We start from the raw sequence: 14,712 nt of genomic DNA on the forward strand, positions 1-14,712 counted from the left end.
ATCTTTCCTGGAGGAGCTGCACCCAAGAGGAGGGAGGTGGAGCAGAGACAGAATGGGAGGACGGGGGATGGAGATGGGAAAGCTGGGTACTAGATTTTGCTGGTGATTAAATACTAGGAAAAAGAGACTGTACTCCACCTATAGTTGTGGAAGTTTGTTGCTAGAAAGTGTGAACCACTGGTCTTTGCAGGCTGGTAGGTGATAAATGCCTGGGAGGAGACAGATGTCTGATTCACTCTGCTAGGAAAGGACATACTGGCTGAAAAAGAGGAAGCCAAACATGATGGGCAGAATGTGATGCATGAGCTAGAGTAGTGGCTATGATCTAAAATGAGGGGTGGATACCTGGGTTACAGGAGCAGTGGTACAAGGTGAGGCACCAGAAGGAGGTGGGTGCTGCAAGAAGTGGTGTGTCCAATCTGTGAGGCTTCCCTATCTCCCTGTAAACTCTCTTGTCCCTTGTGCCCAGCTCCCTGGGAAGAGGGGCTTTGGACCTGCAGGCTGGACAGTTCAAGCCAAGATGGAGATTTACTTGTGGCTGGGCCTCAACAAGCAGCGCAAAGACTTCCTGAGTGGCCTGCCCTGTGGCTTTGAGGAGAAGAAGACAGTCAGAGGCCAAAACCTGCCGTCCTTTCCACCTGTCAGCCTCCTTTACACCAGTAAGAGGGCAGGATGTGGAGATGGCAGGAGGGAGCCGGGTTCAACACCACGTGGGCCAAGGGCTTCCAGGAACTAAGGGGGAAATCATTCCAGGTGTCCCCATCTGAAGTCTCACATGCTGCTGCAGGGAACTGGGGTGGGGGAAATGTGCACCCTTCTTCTTACCCCATTCACAGCTGTCATTCTGCACAACAGGAGCAGGACTCTAGGAAGTCCATATCCATTCCAGGTGCATGCTTTGAGCCAACTTCCTTCATCCATGCTGGCCCTGAGACAAAACATGCCTCTGAAACATTACTCTCCATGGCTAAGCTCCAGGGTTGCATACCAAGCTGTCTCACTTCACCCTCTCTCTGTCACAGAGAAGCAGGTGTTCCAGCTGCGAGCCCACATGTACCAGGCTAGGAGTTTGTTTGCTGCTGACAGCAGTGGCCTTTCGGATCCCTTTGCCCGAGTCTTCTTCATCACCCAGAGCCAATGCACCGAGGTAAGCACTGTTTCCTGACCCGGAGGACTGGGCAGTCTCTGGGACTGAATGTGATTCTTGTCCATCTCGCTTCCCTGCCATGGGGCTGGGTCTCCTGACTGCTGGTGAATCATGATCCTGGGGTGGGAAAGCAGCCATAACACTGGAGTCTCACTGTCAAGCTGTCTCGCGCTCAAGGGATCCCTGTTGGCCCGCAGAGCAAGCACCAGCCTACCAGTGCTGCCAGGCACTGGAGTTACAGCCTGTGACATGGCTCAGACAGGCCAGGCCTGTGCTTATTCACCAGAATTCATCCCCATGGCTGCCCCTTTGCAGGCTGCTCTTTTGCCCTGATTTTACAGAAGGAAGTAGATGCTCAAGCAGAGAAAATCAGAACATCAGAGCCAAAATCAGAACATCAGAGCCAGGGATGAACTCGGGGAGATGCAAGCATCTTGGGTCAAGACCTACAAAGCAAATTAGACCTTTAACTTTCCTTCATTTTTATCAGGCTTCAGATCCTTCAGATTGTGGATCTGTCCCATCTCTTGCCCCATGAGCCATCAACTCTATGCTCTTGTTTATCAGTGCCTTCACACTATGATCCAGTACATATCTGCAAACCAAAGCCCGGCCTGGCAATGGCATGGATTCCCAGTTGACTGCAGACTGCCACAGTGAACCCATCTGCATCAGAGCTGCCTGAAGTCTCCTAATAAACAATGGAGAGCAAAGGACCCTTAAGGTCCTAAAGGACAAAATACATGTAATCTCTCCTAGTTGTATGCCTTAGGAAGAGAAAATTTGTGCCCTAAAGAGATTGCTTTCTCTCCACTAAAGGAATCCTGGGGTGACTACCGTGAAGGAATGGAGCATTTATGTTGTGGACATGTAAAGTTATACCATATAAATCCCCTCATATTTTCAAAATAACATCCCGCCTGCTCCCAGCACTGCAAATGTCCTGGCACAGGGAAATTGAGATCAATGTCCTGTCTGCTCCCCTGGTGCAGACCCTTAGGCCATGAATGGTAATCCTAGCTGGAGTGGTAAACCCTGTTCCTCTTGGCATTCTTGCAGGTTCTCAATGAAACCCTTTGCCCGACCTGGGACCAGCTGCTGGTCTTTGACAATGTGGAGCTGTATGGAGAAGCTCATGAGATGCGAGATGACCCTCCCATAATTGTCATTGAGATCTATGACCAGGACACAGTGGTAAGCCTTTCTGATTCAGGTGCTGAGATCACTTATGGCAAGGCTAATGGCACAGAAGATGTGGAAGTAGCATTTCTCATGGCCTGTGGAAGAAGTCTGCTCTGTGTTTCTGAGAGCACAGACGAAACTAGGAGGTTCTGCTGCTCATTAGTCTCTTGTGCTCAACTTATTGGTATCTTATGTTTGGACAGCAAAGCAAGAGTTTGTGTGACGCTGGAGGCAAGGAGATATTACTCAAATGTCTCCCTCTACAACAGGGCTCAGTCCTGGCCTCCTTGCTGCCCCAGCCCTAGACCACCTCCTTAAAGATGCTGGTGCATAAGGAAGGGTCGTGTGGATGGCAAGCCACCATTGAAAGGTGGCACTGAGCCTTGGTTGCAAACGTCCAGCAGGCTGGTCCTGTTCTGACCATGCTGGGGAGTGCTGTGAGGCTAAGTGCAGAGACCTTGTGTTGGTCTCTCGAGTCAGACAGGATGCCCCATGCAACAAGTCCAAGTGCTCTCTTTGTCTTTCCAGGGTAAAGCTGACTTCATGGGCCGCACCTTTGCCAAACCTGTGGTGAAGATGTCAGATGAGCAGTACTGCCCTCCACGGTTCCCTCCACAACTGGAGTACTACCAAATCTACCGGGGCAACTCCACGGCAGGTGACCTGCTGGCTGCCTTTGAGCTACTCCAGGTACCAGCTGCACAGAGCCATCCTAGAGCAAGGGAGGGAATAGAGGGGCAGGGGGTGTGAGGGAGAGCTGCGATTAATCCATGCTTCTATTTCTTAGGTGCTGCAAACTGTGGTTAGTTCATACGTCCTAGGGAAGCTAGGAGGGTTTACCACAGCTACTAACAGCTCAGTGTGAGGGCAGCTCCTGAAGAGTTATGCTGGTCAAGGTGTTATGCAGTGAGTTCCAGGTTCTTTCTGGACAGGGAACCCTACTAAAGCATTGCACCAGCACAAATGCTCTGCAGCATCACTGGGGTACAGAAGAAGCCAATGGGAGTCTTGGATCTCTCAGAGATGTCAGTGGGAAGGTCCCAGATAAAAGGGGTGTGAGTTCATGCCAGCATCCCAAGAGCTGACATCCCAAGAGCATCCCAACATCTTTGCTGTGTAGTCTCTCGGGGTAGCAGAGCTGAGCCCTTCCTCTTTCCTGCCTCCTTTCCCATATACTGAAACTCTCTTGTTCTTATCAATCTTATGGTCCATAGAGAAAGATCATACATCTTATGAGTCTTTGACAAGGAGTCCAGGGTGGGCCTGCTCTCTCTCTGTAGGTGCCCATTTCTTTCCATTGACTAGGCAGGCCAGGAGCTGCTTGGATTTGAGCAGATCTTAATCCATGATGCATCTCTTCCAGATTGGACCTGGGGGTAAATCAGACCTGCCTCCTATCGATGGGCCCACTGACATCGACCGGGGTCCCATCCTGCCAGTGCCACTGGGGATTCGTCCGGTGCTGAGTAAATACAGAGTAGAGGTAATTACATTGGCAGAAGAGGGCTTCATCTTGGGACATCTGCCTTTAACGCTCAGTAGCCAAACAGTAGCAAAAGGTACTGTGTTGTCATGGCCTCAAACAGATCACATTATGAGGGCTACATGTGTTGTGCAAGGATGATGTAAGGCAGAAGACTCTGTCAGTGGATGTTGGAAGGCCAGGAGAGATCTTTGAGGTTTTGATGCCAAGTTAGACACCTTCAGCCAGATGTTTGCATTGCAAAGACTGGCCTATACTGGCTGCAGAGGGAGTTAGGTTGCAGCAGCCTAACAAAAGCAAGAGACTGGATCACTACCTGCTCTCTTAACTGTAGGCACCATAGCAAGTTTGGGGCCTGCAGAAGAGGGCCCATGGGCTGAAATTCAGCAGAGTGTACATTAGGGGTATGCATCTACACCTGAACTAATCACCTGATTCTCCCTTAGCATCAGTGAGGGAAAAATCAATTTAGGTCAAATGAGCTTCATACTATCTATCTCAGACATCAATGATAGGATGTCTCTCGCTTATCTGTAGGTGTCTGCCTGGATGACACATCCATCAAGGCTCCTCAGGCTAGGCTGACTAGTGGTCACCTGGGCAGTAAAGACAAGGACATTTGGTGTGTGACTCACCAGGCTGTTGTGGGTATCTCTGCTACACTGAGATGCTGCTGACCAGATCCCTAAGGACTCTAAAGCATCCCTATCTTGTAGACATTTGCCTCTGATCAGATAAATATGACTCCTCTGATGTGGAATTATGAATGTGGCCATAGGGGAGCAGGTGGTGGAAAAATCTCAGTTTAGAGGGACTTTTTATCATGGTGCTAGTCTGTTTTCCCAAGAAGGGAGAGGCAAGGATGCAGTGCATTTTGCTAGTGATATTAAATCATCTGACAAAATGATGCCAGTGCTGAATCAAGAGCCACTGCAGATGGGTTAACCTCGTCTGGTCCTGCAGAAAAGGTCTAGGAGAGGAGTGCTGAGGGCATCTGAAAGGGGATCTTCAGCTGTTGCAGAGCAGTCATGGGGTGGATTGCATGGGGTGTCAGCAAGAGACCATGTTGCACCCCTGCGCCACATGGAAAAAGAAGCTTCAGAACTTCACTGCTCCCTGGCTGAGTATGTGTGCAGGGAGGGGTCCTTGCTCCCAAGGGATGAGAAGAATCAACTCCTTTGTCTCCAGTAAAGAGGAGATGGGACAGTGTCCACTGCCAGGGACAGTTCTTCTCACATTCATGTCTTCCCTCCTCCTGCCCTAGATCTTGTTCTGGGGACTCAGGGACCTGAAGAGAGTGAACCTCGCTCAGGTGGACCGGCCCCGTGTGGATATTGAGTGTGCTGGAAAGGGAGTCCAGTCAGCCCTCATCCAGAACTACAAGAAAAACCCCAACTTCAGCACTTTGGTCAAGTGGTTTGAAGTGGTGAGTATTCCCTCTGCCCTCTGAGCCCTTGGCCAAAATCCTGACTTTCCCAGAGCCCAGATTGTGGCTGTTGGGCCCTTGCTTGAGTTTCCCCACAATATTGAAGGAAGTGAGCTCCAGCCTAGCTGGTGATCACCTTTTCTTGACGGTTCCCAGGCCCAGCTCTAGAGGAGTTACACAAGACCTCTTCCACCAACATAACCTCTGTTTTAGTCCCTACTGGCCTTTCTAACTACGAAAATAGATGTTCTGCAGCCTACACCAAGCCCTGGATAACCAGCATACTTTTGCTTCTAGGACCTGCCAGAGAATGAACTTCTCCACCCACCCCTTAACATCCGGGTGGTAGACTGCCGTGCTTTCGGGCGTTATACCCTGGTGGGGTCCCATGCCGTCAGCTCCCTCCGAAAGTTCATCTATCACCCACCAGATAAAAAGGCCCAGCATTGGAATATGACAGGTACCAGGCTTGGGCCCAGGGGGACACAGGCTGCTGTGGTCATTGGTGAGGCACTGCACACAGCTGGGGGGTGGAAAAGAGGGATATGGGTAGCAGGCTGTAAGAACTATGGGACATTATGTGCCTGATGGTTAAGCAAACTGTGATTCAGGGTTCATCTCACGGGGCTGGGAAACCATGGGGTATGAGGCCATCATTGCCTTTTGATTTTTTGGATCCATGAATCTCACTGTGATAACTGCCTGCTCTTCCTAATACCTGTAAGACAAGAAAGGCTAGTTCACTTCAAACATGTCTGTGTTTCTATGACTCTACAATGCCCAAATGTTTCTCAAGACTGGGAGATGAAACTACCATGCTCTGTGCATGCTACTGCTCTTCCTCAGATAAAGGTTAGAAAGCTACAAAAGCCAAAGGTGCAAAGGCCTGCCAAGACCTGCCTCGCAAACAGCCTCTTGGTTTTCTCAAAGATCTCAGCCCACTGGTGATGGGGAAAGTGTGAGGTCCCATCAAGCTGGTGGAGGAAGCAATGAGCTCCCCATTTGTCTGCTTGCATTCAAAGCCATGCATAGTTTGTGTTTTGGCCAGCGTGTGGGTTGCTCAATTGCTTGATGCGTCAATATTCTGGTTAAGCAGAGTTCTCTCTGGTGCCTAGGTTGACGTAGCTGCTGTGTATGGCATTAGAGTCTCCACTCGAGCTGGTCATCTTGTTGGTACACAGCACTGAAGTCTGAATTAGGAACATCTTATCCTAAAGCAGGTGCCTGCAGCTAGGCCTTGCCCTAAACGCTGATGACTGAATTAGATTTCCACTGATGATAACACATCTCCAGGACAGACAGCTCAGGCTCCCATGGAGGAGACAGAGTCAATACACTGAATGTAGTCAAAGGGCTGGACTCATTGTGTCATTGCAAGCACCTTTTATGTCTAAGGGACAGGACTTGTGCTCTAGACTAGACTGAATTACTTTGATATCCAGTGATTATAAGGAGAACCTGGGATGGCTTTCCCAGATGGAGATGCCTTCCCTGTGGATATTTATAGCAAGGGGAGGTTAAATGTCACGAGGACAGCAGCAAGACCAGCAGTGTTCCTGGCAACAAGGTGGCCACTGTTTGAATCCCAACCAGTGTGCTCATTTCCCTGCTTTTGTCTTTATCTGAATGAGGTGGTCCCACATAATCCTGCTGGAACCCTGTAGGATCTCCCTTGAGCTCCCAGTTTCTACTCTGCACTATCCTGTCTCTCTTTTTCTCTTTCTTTCTCTGCCTTCTGTCCAGTTAAACTGCTCAACGGCTATCTGGCAATGACCAACAGAGGCCCTCGCTCTTGCCCCACAGGGGAGATTGTTGTCAATGTGGAACCCGAGGTTCCCATCAAGAAGATGGAGACAATGGTGAAGTTGGAAGCGGTGAGTATCCATGTGTCAGTGCTATTTTAGCATCCCTTTCTTCACTGCATTGCAAACAACTAAGGGATCCCCCACAAGCAGACACCACCTTGTCCTTTTGGAAATGTAATTGGATTGATGCCTGGCATTAAAGGCCTTGGGGACTGTTGTACAAAGCAGTCACTTGCTGTCCTGACTGAATTCAGCTAATGCTTGCTGCCCAGAAAAAGACAATCCCGGGCTAAGGAAATTAGATCTTTTTATGTTTTCATTCAAAAACAGTTAAATAGTAGTGAGCACCCACGAGCATAACCCTGCCCTTGTGCTGTTCTGTCTGAACCATCGTTCTGTGAACGGTGCAGACACAAGCAGCCCATCGGTAATGTCCCACCTGCACAGCTGCAACGATCTTGCCCTTTCAAAGCATCACAGGCTGTACAATTTCTACAAGGAGCCAAGGCTAAACAGATTTCCCTAATACTTCTCCCTTTTTTACTACTCATCCCTTTCCTCAGGAACAGTTTGAGATATGTCAGTTCCTACGTCAGTTCTTTGAAATGCCTGGTCAGCAGTCTGGAAAAGGGGTCAGGGTCATTTCATGGCACAACTAATGTATCTGAGCCATCTAGGACCCATCAAATGCATACAAAGTCAGCCTGTTGCAACCAGTGCTCTTCAGACCTGCTGTGCCTACCCTGAAAAACCAGCAGCGTATACATAGTGTGTCCTAGAGGAGTTAGACTTTGCTCACATGCTGATTATGTCTGTGATCATTTTCCTGCTCAGAATAGAAATTTCAGCACCCTCTCGTGCCTTTCTACTCCAGAGCTCTCTCAACAAAAAGAAACGGCTGTCTCCCCACAGGAGGACCTTTGTGGGGACATGCTGGTGTCCTCTCAGGCAGGCAAGCAGCGGGTGTGCATGCACGTGCCTACGGGCACACAGCGGGCTGCATACGTGCGTGCATATCCATGGCCCCTCACGTGCACGTTTACAGAAAGACCACAGCACATACAAAGCCACTTCTGCACACACGGACACACGCATGCACACCCGCAAAAACAGATGTGCATACCCCACAGGTCCTTCATGGGTTTACATACGTACCTACACATACAGTTCCTCGCAGGTGCACAAAAAGCTCTGTCGTGTGTATTTGCATTCACCAGGAGTCTGCTCACACAGCTGAGTTTGAAGGGACTCCCATGTATGTGTGCATGTGTGAAAAGCCCTGGCTTGCACATGCTTCTTGTTTCCTGAAATCTACCAGAAAAACACTTGCAAACCTCCCTAGCTAGAGCAAAAAAAGCTCCAAGAGAGCAAAGTGCTATTACCCACATTGAAGCCCAAGGTATCTTTGCTGGCCCATGCTCTCACTGATGCAGTCGTGGTTCTTCATTAGCAGAGATCTCCCAAGAGGAGGTAAGTTTGGTGTGTCACAGCAAATGTCTCCCTTGCATGCACAGCTTCCCAGCCAGGGCTGTTCGTGCAATGCCTTTTGTCCTGCCTCCCTAGGGAGCCGTTTGTGACTTCTCACAGCTCACTGTGCACGTTTATCCGTGTGCATTTGTACTCAGCTGTATTTTGGCGGTGCAGTTGCTCCACTAACCTGCTCTTCCCTCTCACTGTTTCTTTTTAACCTTGGCGGCAGAACTCAGATGCAGTGGTGAAGGTGGACGTGGTAAGTGATGAATCTGCTTTTGCATTGCTGCTTCTACCCCTCCACACCTCATCCTACCTTTCTGTGGGGCTTTCAATGAACCATCCTCTGCCCTACCTGTCCTCTGGCTGCTGGGCGCGAGTTATTTACCCATCACCTTGGCACTTTGAGAGACAGCTCACTTTGATCCCATCTCTTGTCTTTGCTTTCTTTATTCCTGCAGTCTGAGGAAGAGAAAAAGAAGAAGAAGAAGAAAGGAGGAGGAGAGGAAGTAGAAGAGGAGGAGCCGGATGAGAGCATGCTAGACTGGTGGTCCAAGTATTTTGCTTCAATTGAGACAATGAAGGAGGTGGGTGCAGAGCAGTGGAGGGGTGTATGTAGAGGGGTATAGGAAGAAGTTGCTCCCTGCCTGCAAGGTCTTGGCTATTTCCAGCCAAACAGCACAGCAGCCCAGTCCCAACATCTCTGGGGGCGGCACAGCAGCGGACTGCTCTTTAAATGCAAATGCTGCCCTTTGCTAGCACTAAGGCTGGGACGGCTGGCCTGGGGAAGGAAGGGAAGTGTGTGTATCAATGTCCCCATAGCCGGTGTGAAAAAATGGGGCAGCAGAAAGGCTGCAAACAGCTGGTGTTTCCGCCTGCTTCCCCTCGATCACTGCCGAGCTGGCAGGGGGCACATGGCTTATACCAACCGGGTGCCCAAGCTGTTTCTCCTGCTGGTACCAGCCCAATCGTCTTCCCAGCCCCTCAGCTGTGGACTGTCCAAGGGCACAGGGATCCCATCAGCAGTGCTGAGAATTTTTACTGAGTGGAGGGGGGTCAAATCTTTTCTCTTTTGGGGCCAAGAAGCTTAAAACTAAAGGATTTCCCCATCCCCAACATCTCTGGCCTTGGAACTTCTCCATCCACCCTTGGATACCTCAGAGCCTTCCCCATTTGCCTGGGCTCTCTCTGGCTTCCTGGATAGACACCAGATTCAGACAAACACTAGAGAGGCATAAAACTGCCTAAGATGTCTAATAAGAGAGTGAGAGGGGAAGGCTGTTCCTACAGAGACCAGGGCAGCCTTGGGCCCAAAGGCTTGGGGCCACGCTACTTTCCTCGCTAACCTTGCCTGACTGTCAACAAGGCTTTCAACTGGCCAAGCCAAGCAGGACTTCTCTTCCTTGAGTGTACTGATTTTGTGTCTGGTTTGTATTGAGAACACAGTTATTCAGCAGCATCAATACCATACTGAGCAACTTGGATTTCCCCAGTTCAGCCAGATCCTCGCTCACTGCTCCAAGAAGAGCGAGCCAGCTGTGACCCCAAGCTGGGCACTTCCAAGGAGCGCAGAGACCTCAGCACAGTTGCCCACTCGTTGTTCGTTTCATTTCTCCCCCAGCAACTCCGGCAGCAGGAAGCGGCCGCAGCAGAAGCGGAGGAGAAGGAGGAAATGGAGATTGCAGAGGGTGAGCTGTTTGCAAGGGAGGGAGGGAACGGGGCAGAAGAGCAGCACCAGGATTCCTTTTGGTGCTTTTTCACTTAATTCAGAGCATGGCAGGATCCATTTTTGTGAACGCAGGCCTGCTGCGGGTTGTGTTGGACTGATACATTAGGATGGAAATGCCAGGTGACTCCCACTCAGAGTGTGGTATTGTGGCAGCCTCCAGCTCCTCTGTGCTGGAAAGAAGGCTGTGTGGAAGTCATGAGATTAAAGACTAGGACCTGTATTATGGACTGAAGGCGTTTTTGTGCAGCCAAAGGTTAGTAGTCTCGTCACCTTGGCCGTGCATCTGTATTAGCACCAAGGCTGTGTGCTCAGAGTCTTTTGGGAACACGAGGGAACAGATACTTTGAAATCATCTTTACAGTTTTCCTTCCCCGCTATGGGAGAGGCTTCCTGGAAACCTTCTTATTTTGCCCCAGTTTTAACAGGGAAGCATTAACCAGACAAAACATTTGGGATTCATCTAATCTGACTCCCTTTATCTTTAGGATAGAGCTCTTGTTTTCTGGTGTTCTTGAATGGACAGTAAAGAAAACTGTATTTTTAGGGCAAGTTCTCCGAGCTATTTTGGATACTCTCTTGAGATGAGATGAGCTGTGTCTTAAGTGCATTTTTCTCTCAAAGAGTCTGGGGAGCAGTATATCATAGGGGGCATTGCAGATGCCTCAAACTGCATTTCATACCACAAGTGATGTGGGCTGAGAATATCAACGATCTGGGAACTGCTCTCCAAGGGTGACCTTATCAGCACTGCAGGCTCTTCGGCAGTCCCACCAGCAGTGCTGGAATGTACTTCCCTAAGAATTTTTATGGATGGTTTTGATTGCTCAGCTCAGTCAGGAAGACTGAGATGCCTGGACACCCCCATGCAGCCCCAGACATGGGTTTGAAGCATTCACCTTTACTGTCAGGATGTATTTCATGTGATGGAGCAGCTCAGCTCTGGGGGAAGGCACAGGGGAGAGAAGGTTAGGAGCCTTCATGTACGGGCTCAGCAAAGGGCCACCCTATGGACTGAATGGGCAGTGGGGTGAAGAAGGGCAGCAGCAGAGAGCACTGAATCCCCAGCATTGTCTGCTTCCCCTGCTCTCCATAGATCATGCATTCATGGGAGAGGGGGTTGTTGTCTTGTTCATGCAGAGTCCATTAGCTGAGAAAATGCAGAGCCTGGTTTCTCTTTAAAGACTAGCCTTCATATCGCAAGAAAGATGAGGCTAGGTGTTGCTGATCTTGGAGATGACTCTGAGAAGCTTCTGCATGGGCTTGCTGTGCCAGGAGAGCTGTTGGGGGGTGTCTTGGGTCCCTCCTTGCTCTCTGTCAGTCCTCCTGAGCAGGGTCCCTTTCCCCTTTGCACTCCTCTTCCTTCCTTCTTTCCTCTTCCATATCAAGGGTATGCCTGTTGTCATTTGTCTGTTGTCATCTGCATTATGTAGCAGTCATGAAAGCCGGCAGGACAAAGACAGATGGGGATCACACATCGGTGGGAGAAGTGTGCAGTGTTGTCCAGCCACCTTTGAACATGCCTTTCTAGGCAGCCTGTGCCCTTGATGTTTTTCACTGCCTTCTCTTTTCTCCAATACATCACTGTCAGCTTTGAGGGCACGAGAGACCAGAGTGAGATGGGGAAATGTGCCCTTCAGGGAAGACTGGGAAGGGTATCGTACTACCAGCCCAGCAGGAAAAGTGAAAGGAAGATAAAAAGGTCCTATGGGCAGGATCAGGTATTTTCACTGCTACTGAAGCTAGACAGAGCCCAGGGCTCTCAGCCCATGTTTCATAGTCCTCCAAACAACTCCTGCCCAGGTCAGCTCTGGAAGCTCACTGCACAGAGACCTCTGAGCTCCTGGAAATGCTGTGACTTGAGCTGAGGAAAGACAGGACAGAGTTTGAAGCATTTCTCTAGTGCTGGGCTGGGAGTTGCAGGCAGTAGCAGCTGTCAGCTTTCATGTTCCTCTTGTCTGAGTATCTGTGATCATGTCCCCCTTCCCTGTCTTCCACCTCATTCTCATTTCCATCTCCTCCATCCCTGTCGCTTCCCCTCGGACTCAGAAATCAAACTTGATGACTCTCCCATGAAAGGCTCTAAGAGTCAGGCGAAGAACAAGGAGAAGTCCAAGGCACCCAAAGATGACAAGAAGAAGAAGCAGCAGTCGGCCCCCGAGCTTCCTGAGAAGAAGAACAAGCAGAAGATCGATGAATTGAAGGTATGTGTATTGTCAGGGAGAGGAGGAAGAGGCTCTGTCTGCTTGACAGCAGGCTGGAAGTCCAATCCCAGCCATCTGGAAAACACAGCAGGATGGATCACCCCTGCAGGATGCACCTCACCTCTCTGAGGGGTACCTAGCCCTAGGGGAGATGTGTCTTGGGACTACGAATTCTCTCCATAAACTGAGAGAGTCAAAGGTAACTAGGCTGGCATAAAAAGGACCTGCGATCCCGGGGACAGCAAAAGTCAGCTGTGCAGCCTCATAGCAGTGAAGAGCAACTGCACACTGGGCTGTATTAGCAAAAGTTAGCCAGCAAGCTGAGGGGAGAGATTCTTGCCCTCTTTCTGGCTCTTGTCAGATCCCATCTGCCTTCTCTGTCCTGACTGGTGCTTCCCAGCACAAGAAAGATGCTGACATACTGCAGTGAGTCCAGTGGTGGAAGGCACCACTGTGGTCTGGGGCACATGACATACACGAAGAGAAAGAGGCTGAGAGCTGGCTTTGTTCAGCTTGGAGAGGACAAGGTGAAGGTGGTCCTACTAGCCCTCTTCGGCTACCTGATGGTACATAGTAGGGAGTCATAGAGAGGGCAGCAAAGGAGAGCACGAAAGGATAGGAGAAAATGGACACAAGCTGCAGCAAAGGAAATTCCTGTTGGACACAAAGCATCGCTCATTGCCCATAATGGAAGTATTTCTTGAGTGTGTTGCAACTCTGCAGAGATCTCAGCCCTTGGAAATACTGGACTTTGACCCTGAGCAACCTACTCTATTTTTGAAGTTGGTCCTGTTTTTAGGGCCAACTGTAGAGATGCCTTCCTGTCTTGCTTCCCATATGACTATGACTTGCCCATCCAGAGATGCCCACATTTGGTCAGGCAGATCCTATGCTCAGCCAGTGGACATCAAAGGCTGCCGAGGCAAATGCCACACTGAGTGCACAAACAGCTGCTATATGTAGTGTTGAAACACATGTCTGATGGCAGCAGGAATCAGTGCCATCATTGCATGTAGTTTTTGGAGGGGTTTGTTCCACACAGTGAGTTTGTTCCACACAGTGCAGCTGGAACCAGAAGTCCTTTTAGGAATTACAGTAGGAAAGAAAGGCAGGGTAGCCATGACTGACTCTCTGTAACCGCACTGAAGGATCAGACAATTGTGTAGCTTAATGAACAGTGTCAGAAAGGAATCAGCTCAGTCTTGAGATTGGAGGAAGATGCTCTAAGTTGGTGAGAACAACCTTCCCCCTGTGGAATCACAGCCTACAGCTATATTAGGAGATGAATCAGAGACAGGCATTGCTCATCACCCACCCAGACCAGGACCCTGTCCCCAGGTCTTGCAGCAGAGGGCTGGGGCAAGGCCAACACAAGGGCAGTTTGAATGAGCCCTGGGTGGGGGAAGAGTTTCTGCTAGGCCATGGCCAGCCTGGCTAAGACTCAGGACAAGGAAATGCCCTGGTTCAGTTTAGTGGTCCATGGGTTTTACTTGGATTAATACAGTCTGTGTATCTGGAACTCAGAAGGGATTTGAACCTGGATCATATGCAAAAGAGGAAAAGCTGCATTTAGCTGAGGTTCCCTCTTGTACACAATCAGTTTGTGAAGGTGCTTGTGGCATCAAAGCACAACCCAATGACCTTGACCCAATCCAAGAGAATTAGGCTCTGGGAACTAAGGTGTCCACACCCACTTTGAGTTTCCTTGGGTAACCACTGGATCTTTTCCTCATATTTTTTTCTACCTGATTCCCTCTAATTTTCTGACATTATAGGTCTTCAACAAAGAGCTGGAAACAGAGTTTGATAACTTTGAGGATTGGTTGCACACCTTCAACCTGCTCCGTGGGAAGATCGGGGACAACGATGACAATGCAACAGAAGAGGAGCGGATAGTGGGGAGGTTCAAAGTGAGCCTGGCTGCTGAGTTGGGTCAGGGCAGGGACAGCTTGGGGAAGCTTTGCCTACAGGTTTCTCTCCTGAAGGTGCATTAGCTAAAGGCAGGTTGGATACAATACATGCCCATTTGCATCGACCCAACACTATCTCCTTGCAGGAGGGAAAGCCTCCAAAGATAGCCCCAGGAATCAGCAGGCTTTAGAGAGTACATCACAGAGAGAGTGATTTGCAGCAAAGAGATCTTTAGTGATTCTTACAGAAGGCCAAGAGAAAAGCAGATCCTTTTTATCACTCACTGTGGATATAAGTCATGCCCCATCTTGTTGGAGGGAGTGATCTTGGCCAGATGAAGCGTGTTCATGCCAGTTTT

The 14,712-nt window shown here is 49.7% G+C and overlaps 1 protein-coding gene across 1 annotated transcript in view; it reads left to right on the forward strand.

Moving 5' to 3' along the window:
- Nucleotides 1-14,712, forward strand: part of OTOF (otoferlin) — a 110,802-nt gene that overhangs the window by 84,445 nt on the left and 11,645 nt on the right. Inside the window, exons 23-35 of the mRNA XM_062571252.1 lie at nucleotides 470-659; nucleotides 1,023-1,147; nucleotides 2,207-2,341; nucleotides 2,858-3,019; nucleotides 3,693-3,812; nucleotides 5,077-5,238; nucleotides 5,536-5,698; nucleotides 6,982-7,112; nucleotides 8,743-8,772; nucleotides 8,975-9,100; nucleotides 10,135-10,201; nucleotides 12,319-12,443; nucleotides 14,219-14,353. Of these exons, the coding sequence (XP_062427236.1) occupies nucleotides 470-659; nucleotides 1,023-1,147; nucleotides 2,207-2,341; nucleotides 2,858-3,019; nucleotides 3,693-3,812; nucleotides 5,077-5,238; nucleotides 5,536-5,698; nucleotides 6,982-7,112; nucleotides 8,743-8,772; nucleotides 8,975-9,100; nucleotides 10,135-10,201; nucleotides 12,319-12,443; nucleotides 14,219-14,353 (1,671 nt within the window). The remainder of the gene's footprint in view (nucleotides 1-469; nucleotides 660-1,022; nucleotides 1,148-2,206; nucleotides 2,342-2,857; nucleotides 3,020-3,692; nucleotides 3,813-5,076; nucleotides 5,239-5,535; nucleotides 5,699-6,981; nucleotides 7,113-8,742; nucleotides 8,773-8,974; nucleotides 9,101-10,134; nucleotides 10,202-12,318; nucleotides 12,444-14,218; nucleotides 14,354-14,712) is intronic.

The sequence above is a fragment of the Rhea pennata genome, chromosome 3 (genome assembly GCF_028389875.1).
Source record: "Rhea pennata isolate bPtePen1 chromosome 3, bPtePen1.pri, whole genome shotgun sequence".
NCBI lineage: Eukaryota > Metazoa > Chordata > Aves > Rheiformes > Rheidae > Rhea > Rhea pennata.